Raw genomic sequence first — 22811 nt, forward strand, 5'->3', positions numbered from 1 at the left:
TCCCTTAAAAGGTTAGTTCACCCAAAAATGAGAATTCTGTCAGTAATTACTCACCCTCATGTTGTTCCAACCCTGTAAGACCTTCGTTCATCTTCGCAACACAAATTAAGATATTTTTGATTAAATCTGAGAGCTATCTCACTGCTCCATAGGCTTATGGACACTATAACTTGCTGGCCCAGAAAAGTTATTAAAGAGATCGTTAATATAGTCCAAGTGACTACAGTGGCTCAATCTTTAGTTTATAAAGCGACGAGAATACTTTTTGTGCTCAAAAAACACACAAAAATAACGACTTTATTCCACTATTCATTTCCTTCTCTCTGGGCCTCGAGTTAGTTCATGTAGTGTTTTAACGCAGCGCGTCTGTGTTGTACGCCACACGCCTCACACACATGACCAGCGTCGGCCAATAGTGAGCCTACGTGGTGACGTGCAACACAGACGCTGCGTTAAAACACTACGTGAAATAACTCGAGGCCCAGAGAGAAGGAAATGAATAGTGGAATAAAGTCTTTTTTTTTTATCTTTTTTTTACAAAAAGTATTCTCGTCGCTTTATAAACTTAAGATTGAGCCACTGGAGTCACTTGGACTATATTAACGATCTCTTTAATAACTTTTCTGGGCCAGCAAGTTTCAGTCCCTTAGAAGCCTATAGAGTGAGATATCTCTCAGATTTAATCAAAAATATCTTAATTTGTGTTCCGAAGATGAACGAATGTCTTACGGGGTTGGAACAACATGAGGGTGAGTAATTACTGACAGAATTTCCATTTTTGGGTGAACTAACCCTTTAAAAAGGTTACTAATTGTGTAACGTAGCTACTTTTATAGAAATGTGTTGCGTTACTTTTTTTCACCTGGGCTGGGCTTGTTTTTATAACCAAAAAAGAGTTATATTTTTTTGGCAAATGTAAAGACCATTTCGCACCAAAAGTGAAATAATAATCCTCAGGCTGAAGGAAATTCAGATTCACTCCTGTACAGTAGGGCACAGTAGAGGCATATTACATTAGTGTACAGTAGAGTACAGTAGAGGTATATTACATTGGTGTACAGTAGAGGCATATTACATTAGTGTACCGTAGGGTACAGTAGAGGTATATTACATTGGTGTACAGTAGAGGCATATTACATTAGTGTACAGTAGAGTACAGTAGAGGTATATTACATTGGTGTACAGTAGAGGCATATTACATTAGTGTACAGTAGAGTACAGTAGATGTATATTACATTGGTGTACAGTAGAGGCATATTACATTAGTGTACCGTAGGGTACAGTAGAGGTATATTACATTGGTGTACAGTAGAGTACAGTAGAGGTATATTACATTAGTGTACAGTAGAGTACAGTAGAGGTATATTACATTGGTGTACAGTAGAGGCATATTACATTAGTGTACCGTAGGGTACAGTAGAGGTATATTACATTGGTGTACAGTAGAGTACAGTAGAGGTATATTACATTAGTGTACAGTAGAGTACAGTAGAGGTATATTACATTGGTGTACAGTAGAGGCATATTACATTACTGTACAGTAGGGTACATTGGAGGCATATTACATTAGTGTACAGTAGAGTACAGTAGAGGTATATTACATTGGTGTACAGTAGAGTACAGTAGAGGTATATTACATTGGTGTACAGTAGAGGCATATTACATTAGTGTACAGTAGAGTGCAGTAGAGGTATATTACATTGGTGTACAGTAGAGGTATATTACATTAGTGTACAGTAGATGACAGTACAGGTGGAGTACATTGGTGTACAGTAGAGGTATATTACATTGGTGTACAGTAGAGTACAGTAGAGGTATATTACATTGGTGTACAGTGGGGTACAGTAGAAGTTTATTACATTGGTGTACAGTAGGGTACAGTAGAGGTATATTACATTAGTGTACAGTAGAGGACAGTATAGGTGGAGTACATTAGTGTACAGTAGAGGTATATTACATTAGTGTACAGTAGAGTACAGTAGAGGTATATTACATTAGTGTACAGTAGAGGACAGTATAGGTGGAGTACATTAGTGTACAGTAGAGGTATATTACATTGGTGTACAGTAGAGATGTGACGGTGATAATATTCTCCCACTGGTTAATCGACTTGTGACAACACCGGTATTACCGGTTTCATCGTGGGGTTGGAGGGTGTTAGAGTGATGTAGATTTTTTTTTACATGGCGTCAATTCATCATTCGTATTGAGTTTGATTGACATGCGATCTGACCAATCAAATTCCACTATTTTTGTGCGACAAAGCAGTCAGGAGAGTTATTGATTAACTTCGGTGGGTTTGAACTTGGCTTTAACTGAGGCAATCTGTCAGGACACATAAAAGAGCCAAAAAACGGTAGGCCTATTTTATTTTTGTTTGACTGACCAAATTTGAAAGTTGAGACTTTGTTTCATATTAAATATTACCTGCTCGGTCCTGTCTTTCAGCGCGTTGTCAGTGTCCTCTATTTTTCACTGCTTGAGATCATGTTGAGAACAATAACGCCCTAAATTTGAGGGTATAGGGCACAATTTCGGATTCAACCACAGTGTCTGAATGGTGGGTTCGTTATTATTCATGAAAAACGCAACAACAAAACAGTACAATGGCAAACGCTTATATTAAACATAGAACGTTTATTAAAAAGAATAAGAACACACCATGTAAGGTTATATTTCAGCACTTCGCGAATTACACTCTTAAGTAGCACGAACGCGTTCTCGTGCATTCATGTTAAGTGCATTTTTGGGAAACACGCGTGGAATTGCGGCGAGCGTAACCTTGCACATAGAGAACACTCTTAAGAGCTAAGATACATCATTATCGAGAAACCCGTCCCTGGTCTCCGCACTAGCCTAACTGAAAACTATGAAAGCCGTGTGACCGGCCAACCGGTAAAAAAGAAAAGAAAAAAATACATTAAAGAAACTATTCCCTCTGATTTTGTTTCATTAATAAAGTTTGACTAATCGCAGCATTCTCGCATTCGTTTAGAGCTCGTGTGAATTGCACGTATAAAATGAAGTTAACGAACAACATCGTTCCATCAGGAAACGCCACATGAATTTCACTGCTTTATGAAGAGTTTTTCTTTTGCGTGAAAAGTTCGCCGGAGATGTGTTAAGAGATTAATTCATGCACACAAGAGAGTGCATTCATGATTATTAGGCTACCGGTATACCAATCCTTGTTCAAGGCCGAAAAGAGAACTCAATACTGACGTGCGTCTTTTCCGTGTGTGTGTGTGTAATAGGCAGGACTTTACAGCGCGGTCTCTTGTTTTGTCGCGCTTGAATGGTTGAGCGTGATCATACAACGCTAGTCAACTGGTGACAGAAAATACGGATATTGCGTAATTGCTTTAAAAAAAATGTTTTGCGGTGCTGCGGTGGGCAAGTGATGAAACCGGTGTTGCGACTGAACACTTGGCCGACTATCGCGCCAAGCCTAGTGTACAGTAGAGTTCAGTATAGGTATATTACAGTAGAGTACAGTGGAGGTATATTACATTAGTGTGCAGTAGAGTACAGTAGAGGTATATTACAGTAGTGTACAGTAGAGTTCAGTATAGGTATATTACAGTAGTGTACAGTAGAGTTCAGTATAGGTATATTACATTAGTGTGCGGTAGGGTACAGTAGAGGTATATTACAGTAGTGTACAGTAGAGTTCAGTATAGGTATATTACATTAGTGTACAATAGAGTACAGTAGAGGTATATTACAGTAGAGTACAGTGGCGGTATATTGCATTGGTGTACAGTAGAGTACAGTAGAGGTATATTACAGTAGAGTACAGTAGAGGTATATTACAGTGGAGTACAGTGGGGGTATATTACAGTGGAGTACAGTAGAGGTATATTACAGTAGAGTACAGTAGAGGTATATTACAGTGGAGTACAGTGGGGGTATATTACAGTAGAGTACAGTAGAGGTATATTACAGTAGAGTACAGTAGAGGTATATTACAGTAGAGTACAGTAGAGGTATATTACAGTGGAGTACAGTGGGGGTATATTACATTGGTGTAGAGTACAGTAGAGGTATATTACAGTGGAGTACAGTGGAGGTATATTACATTAGTGTACAGTATAGGTATATTACATTAGTGTGCAGTAGAGTACAGTATAGGTAGAGTACATTTGTGTACAGTAGAGGTATATTACATTGGTGTACAGTAGAGTACATTAGAGTACAGTATAGGTAGAGTGCATGCGTGTGCAGTAGATTACAGTAGAGGTATATTACATTAGTGTACAGTAGAGTACAGTAGAGAGAGTACAGTGGAGATAGAGTGCAGTATATTACAGTAGAGGTAAAGTAAAGTAGATAGAGTACAGTTATGCACAGTAGATTATAGTAGAGGTAGAGTACATTAGTGTACAGTAGAGTGCAGTAGAGGTAGAGTACAGTAGAGATGAAGTACATCAGTGTAAAGTAGAGGTAGAGTACAGTAGAGATAGAGTACGGTAGAGGTAGAGTACAGTAGAGTGAGTACAGTGGTGTACAGTAGAGGCAACATACAGTAGAGAGAGTACATTTGTGCAGTGGAGTACAGTAGGGATAGAGTACAGTAGTGTGTAGTAGAGTACAGTAGAGAGAGTACATTTGTGTACAGTGGAGGTAGAGTACAGTCGTGTGCAGTAGATTACATTAGTGTACAGTAGAGAGAGTACATTACTGTACAGTAGAGTGCAGTTGTGTACAGTAGAGGAGAGTGCATTTGTGTAGGATACAGTAGAGGTAGATTACATTAGTGTACAGTAGAGTGCAGTCATGTATAGCATAGTAGAGTACAGTAGAGGTAGATTAAATTAGTGTACAGTAGAGTACATTAGAGTACAGTTGAGGTAGATTACATTAGTGTACAGTAGAGAGCATTAGAGTACAGTAGAGGTAGATTAAATTAGAGTACAGGAGAGTGCAGTAGAGGTAGATTACATTAGTGTACAGTAGAGTGCAGTAGAGGTAGATTACATTAGTGTACAGTAGAGTGCAGTAGAGGTAGATTACAGTAGTGTACAGTAGAGTACATTTGAGGTAGATTAATTAGTGTACAGTAGAGTACAGTTGAGGTAGATTACATTAGTGTACAGTAGAGTACAGTAGTGTAGAGTAGAGTACAGTAGAGTACAGTTGAGGTGGATTAATTAGTGTACAGTAGAGTGCAGTTGAGGTGGATTACATTAGTGTACAGTAGAGTACAGTAGTGTAGAGTAGAGTACAGTAGTATACAGTACAGTATAGTCGTCACTCGTGTACAGTAGAGGGCGCCACTCAAACAAACCTTTCAGCTGCTGATATTCTGGATAACAGAAGAATAGGATGCAGGAGAAGAAAGTTTAACACTATCAATAAAAAAAAAAAAAAATATCTTGAACTACAATAACCATCATGTTCACACACACACACACACACACACACACACACACACACAAAACACCTCTGCACTTATTTGTCTCAACATTGGGACAGGAGAGCTGTCAGTCAATAAATGTGAAAACAAAGTAACTTGCGTTACTTATTTGAAGAAGTAACTAATTTTAAAAGTAATGCGTTACTTTACTAGTTACTTGAAAAAGTAATCCGATTACTTAACTCAAGTTACTTGTAATGAGTTACACACAACACTGGCGCTGAACACACATCTGTCTGTCTGTGTTCTCAGGTTCTGCTCACGATGGACGACGACCTCGACGCGGTTCAAAGAGACAAAATCTACGTCTTCTGATGGAGAGACATTATGGATTAGCCAATCACAGAGCAGCACCAATGAGAGGCCTCACTGCCTGAAAATCCTGCCAGTCAGAGACTGTGGGAGGAGCCTCATACAGGAACTAATGCTGATAGGACAGTGAATGTGCCAGTCAAACTGCCAGAGCTCCTCCCCTCATGCTAACGCTTCAGACCTGCCCTGCGAATCTCAGCGCAGTTTCGTTTGTTTCTCTTCGCGTCTGTGTCCGTCTGTGGCCTTCTGTGTGTGTGGACCGTGTGGTTCCGACTGTAAATCCGAGCCGAGCCGCTTCACTGATCTCATGATGATTCTGATTTGGAGAAAATCTACTTTGCACTGTCTGAAAAATTACAGATCATGTTTTTACTGAGTACAAACGGAATGATTACTAAATAATAAATACTTTTTACGGTTGTATTCAGTCGTCTACGTCTGTGTTTGACCCTGAAATGAACATTTTCATCACTTAAAGAGCTGTGTAATTTTAGCGGCATCTAGTGGTGAGGTTGTGAACTGCACCCAACAGAAGTTACGGTGGCCGACAGGAAGTGATGTCGTCGTCTGATACAGCAGAGAGTAGCCAGTTAAACAATGAGGTTTCTTTACAAAGATAAATTAAGAAATTATGTTTACTTAATTATTCAGTAAAACGATGTTATTGCAAACATTATTGTTACTTGTTCATCATTGTGTCAGTGTTTTATTCGCTGGCTTTAGCTCGCTTCTTTGCACGAAGAACAACATAGTGACGAAACGCGTTTGTCCGTTCAGGGCCACCGTAGAAACATGTCGATGTATGCGGACCCGTGGTGTGTGTAGAGAGAAATGCCTCATTCTAAGCTAATAAAACACATAACGGTTCATTATGTAAGGTCTTTATACACCACTGAAAACAGTTATGTATATGATATTGCATATCTGTCAACAGATCCTCCTGAATATTACACAATGCACCTTTCAATTTGAGCATGATATCTCAATAAATGAGCTTTCAGTGAGATGTTGTTTGGCTGCAGTACCAAATGATTCCACTAGAGGAAACTCGTCTCCATTCATTTCAAATGGGCGAACAATAGTCAAGTCAAGTCAAGTATATTTGTATAGCGCTTTTCACAATACAGATTGTATCAAAGCAGCTTCACAGTATTGTACAATACAAGTGTGTTTTTTTTCAGAACCATTTACCTTTTCAAGTCATGTACATGATTATGTGTGTTCATACAGCAAGTGCCAAAACTTTTACCACGTTTATTGATGTGTTTGTGTTACTCTAGTCTAGGCTAGTCTAGGGCATAAAAAACAAGATCTGAACAAGATTTTTTTTACACAGATTTTCAGATGAGTGGACAGTATGTGTTTTTGTTTTTAACTGAAGAGATACTGTGTTAAACATGATACAATTATAACACCTTAATACTGAGTGTATTTAACGAACCAATATTTTAAATTATATAAAATCATGTGAGAACTAAAATATATAGTGTAACTTCAATTAGTGCAAACGTATTGCTGAATTGTCTACATGTGTAATTGTACCGTTTGCAAACATTATTCAAAACCGCGATTTCTCGATTTAAAAATCATAAAATCATGGCAAAACATTAAATTCGCCCCTCCTTGAACTGCCACCTTACTGTGGTGGAAGGGTTTGAGTACCCGAATGATCCTAGCTATGTTGTCCGGGGCTATATGCCCCTGGTAGGGTCTCCCAAGGAAAACAGGTCCTAGGTGAGGTGTCAGATTAAGAGCGGTTCATAAAACCCTTTATGAGAGGATTAAAAACGAGGACCGTGACGTCGCCCAGAGCCAGGCCCGAAGGAGCGACGTGGGGCCGCCCTCCCATGGGCTCACCATCTGCAGGAGGGACCGTAAGGGTCTGTTGCAAAGTGGATTGGGCGGCAGTCAAAGGCGGGGGCCCCGACAACCCGATCCCTGGACATGGAAACTAGCTCTAGGGACGTGGAACGTCACCTCTCTGGCGGGGAAGGAGCCTGAGCTTAAAGGGATAGTTCACTTTGAAATAAAATTTTGGTATGTTTTAGCTTACCTCAAGGGCATCCAAGATGTAGGTGTCTTTTTTTCCGCTGTAGTTTAAATTTTGATATTTTTAGGTCAAACCGTTCTTGTCTGTCAGTCAAATAATGCAGGTCTTTGGTCACCACCTCAAAGAGCAAGCACAGAGTCCAAATTAAAACAATTCCACATCGTCCAAATTAAACAATTCCCCATCGTAAGTACACATTGATGGCCTAAGACACGAAACGAGCGGTTTGTGTGAGAAAACGAACAGTATTTATATCGTTGTTACCTCTTGAACACAGCCGCGTCCAAATGATCTGAGGGCGCGGGCGGGTATAGATATATACACTAGATGTCGCCTTGGCTACTGCAGTTCATTGGAACGAAACCGTAGCCAAGGCGACATCTACGGGAACGTTTGGCCGAGTCTCCTGTCAGAGAGATCTTCAACTTTCACCTCTGGCGGAGCTTCGACCGGATCCCGAGGGAGTCTGGAGATATTGAGTCAGAGTGGACCATGTTCTCCACCTCCATTGTCGACGCGGCCACTCGGAGCTGTGGCCGTAAGGTCTCCGGTGCCTGTCAAGGTGGCAATCCCCGAACCCGGTGGTGGACACCGGAAGTAAAGGATGCCGTCAAGCTGAAGGAGGAGTCCTATCGGGCCTGGTTGGCTTGTGGGACATCTGAGGCAGCTGACGGGCACCGGCAGGCCAAGCGGACTGCAGCACGGGTGGTTGTGGAGGCAAAAAATTGGGCCTGGGAAGAGTTCGGTGAGGCCATGGAGAAGGACTATCGGTTGGCCTCGAAGAGATTCTGGCAAACCATCCGGCGCCTCAGGAGGGGGAAGCAGTGCCCTACCAACACTGTTTACAGTAGAGGTGGGCAGCTGTTGTCCTCAACTGGGGATGTCGTCGGACTGTGGAAGGAATACTTAGAGGATCTCCTCAATCCCACGACTCATCTTTCATTGAGGAAGCAGAGGCTGAGGGCTCAGAGGTGGACTCGTCCATCACCCAAGCTGAAGTCACAGAGGTAGTCAAGAAGCTCCTCGGTGGCAAGGCACCGGGGGTGGATGAGATCTGGAACACTGGACCAGCTCTATACCCTCTACAGGGTGCTGGAGGGTTCATGGGAAGTTTGCCCAACCAGTCCACATGTGCTTTGTGGATTTGGAGAAGTCCCTCGCGGCGGCCTGTGGAGGGTGCTCTGGGAGTATGTGGTTCGGGGCCCTTTGCTAAGGGCTATCCGGTCCCTGTACGACCGGAGCAGGAGCTTGGTTCGGATTGCCGGCAATAAGTCAGACTGTTTCCCGGTGCATGTTGGACTCCGGCAGGGCTGCCTTTTGTTGCCGGTTCTGTTCATAATTTTTACGGACAGAATTTCTAGGCGCAGCCAGGGGCCGGAGGGTGTCAGGTTTGGGGACCACACGATTTCGTCTCTGCTTTTTGCGGATGATGTTGTCGTGCTGGCCCCATCAGACCGGGACCTTCAGCATTCACTGGGACGGTTTGCAGCCGAGTGTGAAGCGGCTGGGATGAGAATCAGCACCTCCGAGTCCGAGGCCATGGTTCTCAGTCGGAAAAGGGTGGCTTGCCCACTTCAGGTTGGTGGAGAGTTCCTGCCTCAAGTGGAGGAGTTTAAGTATCTTGGGGTCTTGTTCACGAGTGAGGGAAGGATGGAACGGGAGATTGACAGACGGATCGGTGCAGCTTCTGCAGTAATGCGGTCGATGTACCGGTCTGTCGTGGTGAAGAAAGAGCTGAGCTGCAAGGCAAAGCTCTCGATTTACCGGTCAATCTACGTTCCTACTCTCACCTATGGTCATGAGCTTTGGGGTCATGACCGAAAGGACAAGATCCCGGATACAGGCGGCCGAAATGAACTTTCTCCGCAGGGTGGCTGGGCGATCCCTTAGAGATAGGGTGAGAAGCTCGGTCACTCGGGAGGAGCTCAGATTAGAGCCGCTGCTCTTCCACATCGAGAGGGGTCAGCTGAGGTGGCTCGGGCATCTCTTCCGGATGCCTTCTGGACGCCTTCCCGGGAAGGTTTTCTGGGCATGTCCCACCGGGAGGAGACCCCAGGGAAGACCTAGGACACGCTGGAGGGATTATGTCTCCCGGCTGGCCTGGGAACGCCTCGGTATCCCCCCGGAAGTGCTGGATGAAGTGTCTGGGGAGAGGGAGACTGCTGCCCCCGTGACCCGGCCCCAGATAAGCGGAAGAAGATGATGATGACATTAAAATTGGAATTAAACTAAAGAATTAGAAAAATCGCACATCCCCAGAGTAAAGCAACGAATACTTTTTTGATGTAACGAGTAAAGTAAGGCATTACAAGTAACGTGCATTACAAAATTCAGATTACTTTTTGACATTACTGCAAATTAAGGGTGTGCGATATCATGAGTTTTGATCGTGAACGATTAAAATGTCTCTACGATCTGCTTTTGAAGAAATATTGTATTATCATGTTACAGTGCATCTATCAGTTCAGTTCTGGCACCTCAACATCCTCTACAACGCGACGAACACACACATCACGCGTCCATGCAGAGGTACAGGACACTGCAATTATTCATTATTTATTAGTTCATTATTTGCATGTGCTTTAAAGCCTTGCCGGTTAAACATGTCGTGCGCGTGCTGATGCTCTGTTCTAAAGCCCAATTTATACTTCTGCGTCGAACTAACACGCGCTTATCTGAGCGGGTACACACGAAGCTCACCTCATTGCAGTAATACTGTCAAATATATACACACAAGGTTTACATAAACACAGTTGGTTATGTCTAAAGTGAAAGCAAATATCTCAGAGAAAATCTGGCGCGTGTGTATGAAGCGTCGCATGCCGGTCTTAAAGTGACAGTAGCATTATTAATAGTAAACATGCTGCCGCTTGTCCTTAAAGGGATAGTTCACCCAAAAATGCAAATTCTGTCATTATTTACTCACTCTATTGTTGTTCCAAACATGTATTAGTTTCTTTCTTGTGCTAAATACAACAGAAGATATTTTGGAAAATGTTACTAACCAAACAGTTGCTGGTAAAAAAAAAAGAAAGAATAAAAAGTCAATGGGGACCAGCAACTGTTTGGTTACCCACATTCTTCATACTAACTTTTATTTTTAACAGAAGAACGAAACTTATTCGGGTTTAAAACAGCTTTTGATAGTAAATGATGACAATTTTTCCCTCACCTCACAAAAAATCCCTCACTGCTCTGGACTGAGAACTTAAATAGTAGCTTTAATAAGAATCAGTGTATTTGTGTTTTTTTATATATTTGTTTACTTTTAGTTTCTTTCTTGAATGCTTTGTGGAAAGAAAAGATAATGTTTTCTTCCCGTAGAAGCAGGATAACAAGACAAACTGGTTTTCAGCGACACTGATCAGAGGTGTTTGAGACTGAGACTTACAGTCCCGGAGAAGCTTCATGTGAACCTTCTAGAGTCTAAGGATTGTCACTTCTTTACTTAAGGTATGAAATTAACTTAAAGACACATACAGCTTAATTGCTATCTAGTTATGATTGTTATCTAGTCATTTACTACTTTAGCACTATATTTCCACATTTATCAGTGGCAACGTTTTAGTACAAACAGGCTAAACTGCTTTTCGTAAGAATCTTCTTTTTTTTTTTTACAGTTCTTAGATTAAAACTATTTTGTTTAGGTTTGCTAAGAGCAGTTTTGATGAAGGGATTTTCTTGCAATGAAAAGTGAATGTTTATTTGTACAGTGCTTCAAAATATGCTTTTGTCTCTCAGGTATTCTGAGTAATTCAGGTATTCAGGTACACTGAGTAATTTGTGTTACACACTGTATTGTGTGAATATGAATCTCTGCGTTCACATGTGAACTAAATGTACTACATTTCTTCATTTTTTACATTAGTTTATCATATAAAGCCATGTAACGACTGTTCAGAAGTTTGTAGATAACTGATAATCAGATAATTAAGATTTCAAACTTCATAACTTGAGTACTTTCAAACTATTAACAGTATTTGACAGTGTAAGCAAAAGTTGATAGTGTAAGCAAAAGCCGAGGAATAAGAGGACATTTTATAAACAAAATAAACATTTATAAATTTTTTAACCACAAATGCTCTTCTTGCACTAGCTGTGATGCGACACACATTACGTAATTAGCCCAGCACTAACGTGAATGACTAATGTAACATAAACGTTGGTAAAACAAATCTTGCTCCATCCTTTATCTTTACTCAAAGTAGTGAGAACGACAGACGATCTGCATTAATAGACTCAGGTTTAGCTAATAGAGGCTCACAGCTGACTAGCAGAAGGATTTCAGTTAGACAGGGATAACGTGAGTTAGCCGGAAACTTACACAATATAAAACACAAAACTACGTATTTTGAACAGCCGGTAGAAAATATATACATCAATAATTATTCATATAATAATTCATTCTTCAGATATTTTTATATAGCATGTTAAAATTGTCACTTTTTGAGGGCGAGCAAAAACGCACCATTTTGTGTCTGTCCCTTTAAATGCAAATGAGCTGCTGCTCCCGGTACAGGGGGCGGAGCTTCAAGAGCTTGTGTGTCTCTTGAAGACTCAAGAAGTGACAACATGTAGACAACATTTCTGAATGGTTGGTTGATGAATTTATGTATGTGATTTATGTGATGTCACTAACCCGGGGGCGGGGTTTATGTAAATTTTAGGGTTCGTGATGTCACTAACCCGGGAGGAATGTTGTGTAGTCTCTACCAGCCGTTTGTTGTAGTTCTTAAATAGCGATTTCTGTAAAAGCAAATATCTCCCTTTGCTTTGAACTTTGAGCGTTGTAACTTTGTAGTTGTTGTTTATGATCAAACAGCAACATTACACACTAACTAAAGTTAGAAAAGTCAAATCATAATCAACCACCCCTTTAATTTCTTTTTGACTGAAGAAAGAAAGACATGAACATCTTGGATGACGTGAGGGAGAGTAAACTATCAGGACATCTTAATTCTGAAGTGAGCTACTCCTTTAAGTGCATTAACTGCATTCATTAGACACACATCTGCATGAAGACATAGCTGATAACATCACTAAACACAGACCATATTAAAGGCTTAGTTCACCCAAAAATTTCATCGTTCATCTTCGGGACACAAATGAAGATCTTTTTGATGAAATCTGAGAGCTTTCTGCCCCTCCAGAACCAGTGAGGTCCACTCTCGTGTTCGCTTGATCACAGAATTATAACTATATCTCTAGTATAATTGTAAATAAACGTTATTTTATCACAGTTTTAAATGCATTTCATCCTAATCTGATATTTAGTGTAGCATACACCAGCATGGAGTCATTGAGTCTGTTTTAAATATGTTTATTGTTCTCCAGCAAAGAAACACCAATGATAGAAGATGCCGACCATTAAAGAGCTTCTTCTGAAAGCTCTGGATGATCTGACCACATATAAATTAAAGAGATTTAAATGGCACTTAAAGAGCAATCATGACTCCATTTCAACTGCGGATGTGGAGAACGCAGATGCCGCTGACACGGTGGACATCATGGTGGCACAGTTTACCCCCGACGGAGCCGTGAAGATCACGCTGGACGCCCTGAGGGAGATGAACGAGAACAGTTGGAGAACAGACTCAAGGATGGTAACACTGCTGTTCTTACTCAGTAATTATGTCTTGTTTCCAGTCCAAATATCTAAAAATTCTTAAATCAAGATGGATTTACTAAAGTATTAAAATGCCTTAAGATATTATGTCTTGTTTTCTGGGGAAATAAATCAAACAGTGAAATGATCTGCCAATGGGGTCAGAAAAATAATCTTGTTCTTGTTTGAATTAACATTATTTTTCTGACCCCATTGCTTGTTTTAAGCAAAAACTCACTTCATTTTGATTTAATTCCCCCGGAAAACAAGAAATAAAATCTTACGGTATTTTACTCATCTAGTAAATGCATCTTGATTTAAGAATTTTTAGATATTTGGACTGGAAACAAGACAAAAATACTAAGTAAGAAAAGCATTGTTTTGCAGTGTAGAGGAGAAGAATCAGAAATGCTGCACGTGTAATGTCATGACTTCTCTGTTAGATGTTTGACGACATCTGTGTGTCTCTATCCCAGTGCAGATCAGCAGTGTTGACCAGAGTATCACATCAGGAGTGGCTGGAGGTTCTCCTCGAAACATCTCAAGTCCAGTGACCTTCAGCTCGAGCTCTAGTGCTGTCGGTATGATTATAACACTGTGAAGCACTGTATGCCCCAGTATTAATGATTATAACCAGTATTAATGATTATAACACTGTCACAGCACTGTATGCACCAGTATTAATGATTATAACCAGTATTAATGATTATAACACTGTCACAGCACTGTATGCCCCAGTATTAATGATTATAACCAGTATTAATGATTATAACACTGTGAAGCACTGTATGCACCAGTATTAATGATTATAACCAGTATTAATGATTATAACACTGTCACAGCACTGTATGCACCAGTATTAATGATTATAACCAGTATTAATGATTATAACACTGTCACAGCACTGTATGCCCCAGTATTAATGATTATAACCAGTATTAATGATTATAACACTGTCACAGCACTGTATGCACCAGCATTAATGATTATAACCAGTATTAATGATTATAACACTGTCACAGCACTGTATGCACCAGTATTAATGATTATAACCAGTATTAATGATTATAACACTGTCACAGCACTGTATGAACCAGTATTAATGATTATAACCAGTATTAATGATTATAACACTGTCACAGCACTGTATGCCCCAGTATTAATGATTATAACCAGTATTAATGATTATAACACTGTCACAGCACTGTATGCACCAGTATTAATGATTATAACCAGTATTAATGATTATAACACTGTCACAGCACTGTATGCACCAGTATTAATGATTATAACCAGTATTAATGATTATAACACTGTGAAGCACTGTATGCACCAGTATTAATGATTATAACCAGTATTAATGATTATAACACTGTCACAGCACTGTATGCACCAGTATTAATGATTATAACCAGTATTAATGATTATAACACTGTCACAGCACTGTATGCACCAGTATTAATGATTATAACCAGTATTAATGATTATAACACTGTGAAGCACTGTATGCACCAGTATTAATGATTATAACCAGTATTAATGATTATAACACTGTCACAGCACTGTATGAACCAGTATTAATGATTATAACCAGTATTAATGATTATAACACTGTCACAGCACTGTATGAACCAGTATTAATGATTATAACACTGTCACAGCACTGTATGAACCAGTATTAATGATTATAACACTGTCACAGCACTGTATGAACCAGTATTAATGATTATAACCAGTATTAATGATTATAACACTGTCACAGCACTGTATGCACCAGTATTAATGATTATAACACTGTCACAGCACTGTATGCACCAGTATTAATGATTATAACCAGTATTAATGATTATAACACTGTCACAGCACTGTATGCACCAGTATTAATGATTATAACCAGTATTAATGATTATAACACTGTCACAGCACTGTATGCACCAGTATTAATGATTATAACCAGTATTAATGATTATAACACTGTCACAGCACTGTATGCACCAGTATTAATGATTATAACCAGTATTAATGATTATAACACTGTCACAGCACTGTATGCGCCAGTATTAATGATTATAACCAGTATTAATGATTATAACACTGTCACAGCACTGTATGCACCAGTATTAATGATTATAACCAGTATTAATGATTATAACACTGTCACAGCACTGTATGCACCAGTATTAATGATTATAACCAGTATTAATGATTATAACACTGTCACAGCACTGTATGCCCCAGTATTAATGATTATAACCAGTATTAATGATTATAACACTGTGAAGCACTGTATGCACCAGTATTAATGATTATAACCAGTATTAATGATTATAACACTGTCACAGCACTGTATGCACCAGTATTAATGATTATAACCAGTATTAATGATTATAACACTGTCACAGCACTGTATGCACCAGTATTAATGATTATAACCAGTATTAATGATTATAACACTGTCACAGCACTGTATGCACCAGTATTAATGATTATAACCAGTATTAATGATTATAACACTGTCACAGCACTGTATGCACCAGTATTAATGTTCAATACATAAGATTCTGTTACATTTTCTTTTTTTTTAAGGTCAAGAAACATTCCGTATGCCAAACCTTCCCTCTCTGAAACTGACTAACCCTCAGAGGTAGGAGCATTTACATTTACGGTAACGTTAACTAATAATGAACAATACTTCTACAGCATTGAATTATCTTTCAACATCTATACATTATTTAAAAAGTGTGATCTGTTAATATTATTTAATGGACCTGAGCTGACATGAACGAACAATGAAAAATACTACTAAATCTTACAGAGAGAAGAAAGCGACGGAGATAACTTTACCAGTTTCCACTCTTCCCTCTTCTGCACTTACAAGTCAGAGGTACGTACAAATACACTTACGTTTACAGTAACACTTTACAATAACGTTCCATTTGCCAACATTAGATGCAGAGAAACTGCATTAGTTAACATGAACTAATAAGGAACAATACATTTAAAGCGTTTATTGATCTCAGTTAATGTTAATTTCAATATTACTACTGCATTAATAAAATCAAATGTTGTATCTAATAATAGTCAAGTCAAGCTTTATTTCTATAGTACTTTATACAGTACATATTGTTTCAAAACAGCTTCACAGTAACAAATAGAAATATAGAAACTAAACTATGAAGACGATTCAGCTGTAAAAGACAATAGTGTCATTATTCAGATCATCAGTTCAGATCAATAACTGTACAGTTCATCAGTTATGAATAAGTTCAGCTCTACAACAGCCATCATCTTCATTATTCAGCTTTAGTCAGTGTTTAGTTCAGTGTTGATCCGTTTCAGTTCATCCAGTAATTATTATTTAATGGACCTGAGTTATTAACATGAGCTAACAATGATCATCTGCCTTTTTACTAATGTTAAAGATTAATAAATACTGTAACAAATGTAATGGTCATTGTTAATTTTAGGACACCATTAGGTCACCTGATGGAGTTTTAGGACACCATTAGGTCACTTGATGGAGTTTTAGGACACCATTAGGTCACCTGATGGAGTTTTAGGACACCATTAGGTCACTTGATGGAGTTTTAGGACACCATTAGGTCACTTGATGGAGTTTTAGGACACCATTAGGTCACTTGATGGAGTTTTAGGACACCATTAGGTCACTTGATGGAGTTTTAGGACACCATTAGGTCACTTGATGGAGTTTTAGGACACCATTAGGTCACTTGATGGAGTTTTAGGACACCATTAGGTCACTTGATGGAGTTTTTCGGTTCCTTGCCACTGTTGCCTTTGGCTTGCTCAGTTGGGGATATTTTGGGGATATTTAATTTAATTTTATCAATCAATAAATTCCTCTTGAAACAAACTTTGTTGTATTATTTTAATTTAATACTGTGAAGCTGCTTTGATACAATCTGTATTGTGAAAAGCGCTATACAAATAAACTTGACTTGACTTGACTTGACTTGACTTGACTTAATTAATGCATAAATTAATGTTAACTACTGGGACCTTATTGCATTTGTCATAAAAAAGAACATTTATATCTAAACTAACGATTTATGGATTTTAATTGCATATAAAATCTCCATCCATTTGGATTCCTAGTTTTAACATAAAAAAAATTAATAAACTGTGATTTATATTTCTCAGTCATACGTAAATGAAACAGGTAATATTTATGTAAATAATACACAGAAAAATGCCCATGATAAATCAACACTGCCTAGTGTTCAAGTGTGTGTACACTACAGAGGTAAAGTACTATTGAAGCAGTGTTGAAGTTAATGTGATAATTAAGTGATAGTTGAGCGTGAATGATGAACACCTGCTGTCAACAAGCAGAATGAAGAAAAGAGAAAGAACAACTTCCAGCCACAGCCTAAATCACACTCAGTTTATTAATGCAGTTATATACATCTGTTTCATTTACGTGTGACTGAGAAATATAAATCACACTCTGTTTATTTATTTGTTTATGCTAAAATTGGATGGAAATTTTATATGCAATTCTAATACATAAATCTTAAGTTAAGACATGAATATTTTTTTGAGTGTACATTGCATGTAAGCTATAGGTTACATACAGTAACTGTTCGATATGTCATTGATATGGTACATTTAGTGCTTGTAACAGGTATAGAAATCATACTGTTAAATAAATGTATTGTGAAGTAGAATTAATTAACACAAAAGGTAGGAATCTTCTGATAGTAATGATTGTAATTATCTTTTGTAATTATTGCTTTTATGTCTATTCACTCCAATTTATGTGTATAATGATATTGTACTGACCTGTGTGATTACCTTTGTAATTTTATATTTCTGCTGGATATGTGCAAATGAGCTCATGGTGAAATGCACATCATATTTATTTTATAGAAAACAAGGGCGATTCACTCAGAAAAACTGCAGTTTTGATCCTCTTATATCAGGTATGTTTATATTATTTTCTTATATAATGTAATTTTTCTTTACTAATGTTCAAATGCCGCTGGCAGCCGGTCAGGAGGACCACTTACACTTCTACAGTAAACATATCAGAGATGTCGGGATTGAACAGTGTAACACATACAAACACATTTATAATGTTTAGCCAAAATACCTTTGTGTTATAAATGCTCTCTACTCTGTAAAACATTGTCCCGCAAATTAATACTGGCGCAGTTCTTTACTGTAATCTAAAGTATGTTACTGTAAAAATATGTAATAATGCACTAAATTAAAACTCGAGTTAAAACTCAATTTAAACCCTGCCTTAAATTGACCTACTGCCGTTTAAATGTATTAACTAATATTTATAATGTGTGAGCATAGTGTTACTGTAAACCTGTTTCATTTGAGACCACTAAATAAATATTTAAAATAAAGGAAAATAATAGGAAAATCCTGTAGTGTCCACACAATAAAGAGTAAAATAACATTGATGCAGTGTTGAAATAAGATAATCATGTGAATATGTAAGTGATTGTTGAGCATTAGTGATGAACACCTGCTGTTAACAAGCAGAATCACTGTAGGAAAGAGAAACAAGAACAGAACAAAGAGAAGAGACGAGTAGAAACACAGCAACTACAGCTGACTTCCAGCCATTACACATTATCGTACTTATTACTAACCAGTATGACGTTATTTCTGTCATGCGTCTACAGATGTTCTTATTGACTTAATTAACAAAACATAACTTATTCATGCTGCAGTGCATGCTGGGAGTTTTGAGACACTTTACTGGAACCCATCATGCATTGCGACGTGAAACTTGATTGTCACCATTGCTGAGATTCATGTGCTGATTGTTGATGTCTGTGTGTGTCTCAGCCATGCAGGAGTTAGACATTTTTTATGCACTATATGATTTCAATATCCTTCAAAATAACTAAAGCATGGCTGGATCTCACACTGTAGAATCACAGAAATACTTTGATCAATAAATATAAAATTAAAATACCCATAAAATCAAAGATTAGACACTAGTGATGGGATTTATGGCTCTTTGAGGGGATCCGGATCTTCGCGATCCGTTCCTTTCAAAGAGCCGTTCAAAAGAACGGCTCTTTTGGCTCTTTTTAAATATTTAGTCAGTTTTAAGAAGCCAGCTTGGGGGCATCTCAGTTTATCCTGGAAATAATCACTGGGAGGAATTATGAGGTTAGATTTGTAGTCAAATAATTCAAACTCAGATATCACACACCAATATCTGAGTTTGAATTATTCTGAAATATTGATTATTACCTCATTTGTCATGTGTGGACTATATTCCATAGGGTTGCACAACATCCCTCAGTGACATCACTATTTTGGATTTACCTTTAGTACAAAGTGTGTGTGTGTGTGTGTAAAGCTACGTTGACTTATGTTATTCACACAATACCTAACGACCCGCTATTACTGACGTTGGCACTGAGACAGAGAGGCACTCGCACGTGTTTTTATTTTTATTTTTTAAACTGGAGTAAGCATGTGACGGCAGCGTGTACAAGTCATGGCTCCGCTCCTACCCAATGACAGAGGCACGCAGGGTCTTTTCCACTGGAGTACTACTCACGTGAAGGATGCGTGCACAACTATCATCATGCTGTTCGGCCAACGCATTCTCATCCCAAGTCGTCATAATACTGACGCTTTTGACGTTTCGTCTACATCGAACGCACATGGCACCCTTTAGCGTCAATATGAGACGCAGATACGATAGACTATCTGCGTCTCATATTGACGCTAAAGGGTGCCATGTGCGTCCCCTATAACTGTTCTGTCTCGCGGAGGAGCTAATTTGTGTGCATCTGTGTGAAACACGCATAGGAAAAAAAGAACGACAGAAAGAACGGCTCCCCTCCAGCCGCGACTCGGCTCCCATCGTTCATGTTTATGAGCCGTTCAAAAGAATCGGTTCGTTCGCGAACGTCACAACTCTATTAGACACAGAAAGAGATCAGTGGATCTGACGAGTCCAAGATGATTACAGCCAAAAACTCCTGATCAACTTCATCTTTGCCTTTTCTTGCCAGAACAAATGTGCTTTATAAACTCACAGTCACAGCAGCCACAGAAAAACTAATGTTATAAAGTCAAGAGCCCAACTAGAGCACACACTGATCATCATAATGACGACTACACACATCTAAAGTGTGACATCTAAATCTCAACAAGTACTTTTGTACATGTATGAAACCAGAATACTGTTAAACTGGTTTGTAAACTGGTTTCACACTCAGTATGGCTGTAAGTCAGCTGTAGTTCTTGTGTTTCTCTTTTTTCTGTTCTTGTCCTTCAGTGATTCTGCTGTCAGGTGTTCATCAGTGTCTGAACTCACTCACTTCTTTTCATTCACTCAGTCAAGTGGACTATATTAGTGAACTAGAGTAGGGAATAGTGAATGAGGGTATAGGGTGTGATTTGGAAACACAGCCTCTGAGTGTCGACTTAATTAACTAATTAATTAATACACAGTATATTCAAAAATGACCCAGAATGCATTGTTTTCTACATCTGTATTACTGATTTAATGGGAAAAATGTATGATATTGTCAGAATCTGGCCGTTTTTTTACTGCAAGGTTGAACTGTACGTTTGTGTTCAGATGCTTGTGTTCTCACTCTGGATCCAAACACGGCCCATCCGAACCTCTTTCTGTCCGAGAGCAACCGGAAGGCGACGCACGTGAGAGAGAAGCAGCCGTATCCGGATCATCCGCAGAGATTCGACTGGGAGCCTCAGGTTCTGAGTCGAGAGAGGCTGACTGGACGCTGTTACTGGGAGGCTGAATGGAGCGGGCCGATGGGTGTTGGTATAGTGGTGACGTATAAAGGAATGAGGAGTAAAGGAGTTGATAATGACTTTTTGTTTGGTCGGAACACACGGTCTTGGCAACTCAAGTGTTCTGGTTTTGGCTACATCGCCTGGTACAACGGTCATCCGACTAGTATATCCTACCCTTCATCCTCTAGAAGAGTAGGAGTGTATCTGGACGTGCCGGCCGGCACTCTGTCCTTCTACAGCGTCTCTGACACACACACACACACTTACACACGTTCAACAGCACATTCTCTGAACCCCTCTATGCTGGATTCTTGATCCCAACAAGTTGCTCTGTGTGTCTGTGTGAGATTTAACAGCTTTTATACCATGGTCTGGGTGAATACTCGATTCTGATTGGCTGCAGGGTGTCCATTATAAAGTGCTAGAGGACACCTAGTAAAGGAGTTCTGGTGAAACTGACTGTTTACCGTTCGAAATTAATAAATAAATGCGCTGGCTACATCAGCTGTGAGTAACCATAGCAACAGGCAGTCAAAGTATCCGTTTACAATTTATTGTATCAAAACAAAACTGAAGGGTTCTACGAGCTGAGCGGACTATAAATATCTCCGAAACCAAGGTATTGTTTGTAAAAACTTTAGATTTCGATTGCAAAACTAATTAAAATATAAACGAATGTTTTAAAAATGTGTTATTTGGCAAGTGACCATGGTATAAGCGGGTTAATGCCCTTCGAGGTGTCCACTGTCAGGTATTAATGAACTTCGGCGGAGGAAACCGTTCACGCCTCGTCGTCCATTAATACCTGACAATGAACACCTCGTCGGGCATTAACCCTTACTTGGATGGACTTCACACAATGTGCTGACAGAACGTGATCATTGTTGTACTTTAAACATCATTTGGTCATTAATGTTAAATGATAATGCACCAGGTTAAAACATGTAATTGTGATAGATTTAAATGTTTATTAAGAACTGTCAAAATAGAACACATAAAGGAACATAATTAAAAAGAGCTCATAAAATTGTTTAAAAAGTAAAAAAATATATATGTTCAAATAATAAAATCATGTAAAGTTTGTTTCCATAATTTCTTGTGGCTCTGTGATCCATTAGTCAAGCTGTTGATGTTGATGATTGATTAGGTTTGCCTGACAGTACACTAGAGGGCGCTCTCGCAAGTTTCCACTGAGAGAACAACTGGAGTTTTGTGTGATTGTAATATTTTCCCCCTTTTCAGGTAAGAGAGTTAAATGGTTTCATGCATAACGTTTCATTGTTTATAGCGTCTATTTGAACAGTTTGATGAGTTTTAATGAGGTAACTGAAGCATGATAAAGAGGAAGCGCTTCAGAGTGAGTGAAGCGACTCCATCGTGTGCATGGAAAGCATGATGTGCGGGATAGCACGTAAAGATGGTATGTTAAAATGTTTGATTAATGTTTACTCAAATGTTTAATGTTTATTTGTGCCTGAAATGTGTATATGTTCAGAATGGGAGAGCATTGTAAGTGATGCGAAATATATGTTAGACACACAGATATGTATATGGGCCATTCTACAGAATTGGTGCAAACTGCGGTCCCTCATCCAAAAAACACATTTGAAAAGCATTTAATTATTAAAATCTTAGATGTTTACTAAGATCCTTCAATTATCTAT

At 38.8% G+C, this 22811-nt stretch overlaps 3 protein-coding genes and 1 long non-coding RNA gene across 13 annotated transcripts in view; all 4 read left to right on the forward strand.

Moving 5' to 3' along the window:
* Nucleotides 1-6151, forward strand: part of sidt2 (SID1 transmembrane family, member 2) — a 43034-nt gene extending 36883 nt beyond the window's left edge. For all 5 annotated transcript variants that reach the window (XM_082179983.1, XM_082179984.1, XM_082179985.1 and 2 more), the window contains one exon: nt 5669-6151. In XM_082179983.1, the coding sequence (XP_082036109.1) occupies nt 5669-5731 (63 nt within the window). In that variant the 3' untranslated portion in view covers nt 5732-6151. The remainder of the gene's footprint in view (nt 1-5668) is intronic.
* LOC309506474 lies at nt 2065-5657 on the forward strand. Its single transcript, XR_014208782.1, has 3 exons — nt 2065-4932; nt 5031-5075; nt 5177-5657. It is a non-coding gene; the product is annotated as an uncharacterized lncRNA (long non-coding RNA).
* Nucleotides 6152-9673: 3522 nt separating the features above from the next.
* Nucleotides 9674-22693, forward strand: LOC309506401 (stonustoxin subunit beta-like). 6 transcript variants are annotated; one of them, XM_082180321.1, is made up of 8 exons: nt 11243-12372; nt 12676-12742; nt 13113-13381; nt 13860-13964; nt 15970-16027; nt 16199-16267; nt 18274-18326; nt 20969-22693. In XM_082180321.1, exons 5-8 carry the CDS (start codon nt 15987-15989, stop codon nt 21460-21462), a joined length of 657 nt encoding a protein of 218 aa, XP_082036447.1. In that variant the 5' UTR covers nt 11243-12372; nt 12676-12742; nt 13113-13381; nt 13860-13964; nt 15970-15986; the 3' UTR covers nt 21463-22693. The 6 variants fall into 6 exon arrangements, with proteins under 6 accessions (XP_082036445.1, XP_082036449.1, XP_082036448.1 ...); XM_082180319.1 differs by lacking the exons at nt 11243-12372; nt 12676-12742 and adding an exon at nt 9674-11231; XM_082180320.1 differs by having other exon boundaries at nt 11243-12742.
* Nucleotides 22531-22811, forward strand: part of LOC309505862 (uncharacterized protein) — a gene marked incomplete at its 5' end in the record, with an annotated part of 43584 nt that continues 43303 nt past the window's right edge. The window contains one exon of the mRNA XM_082179325.1: nt 22531-22567. Coding sequence (XP_082035451.1) covers nt 22531-22567 — 37 coding nt within the window. The remainder of the gene's footprint in view (nt 22568-22811) is intronic.

This window comes from Leuciscus leuciscus (assembly GCF_965113295.1).
Source record: "Leuciscus leuciscus genome assembly, chromosome: 9".
Lineage (NCBI taxonomy): Eukaryota > Metazoa > Chordata > Actinopteri > Cypriniformes > Leuciscidae > Leuciscus > Leuciscus leuciscus.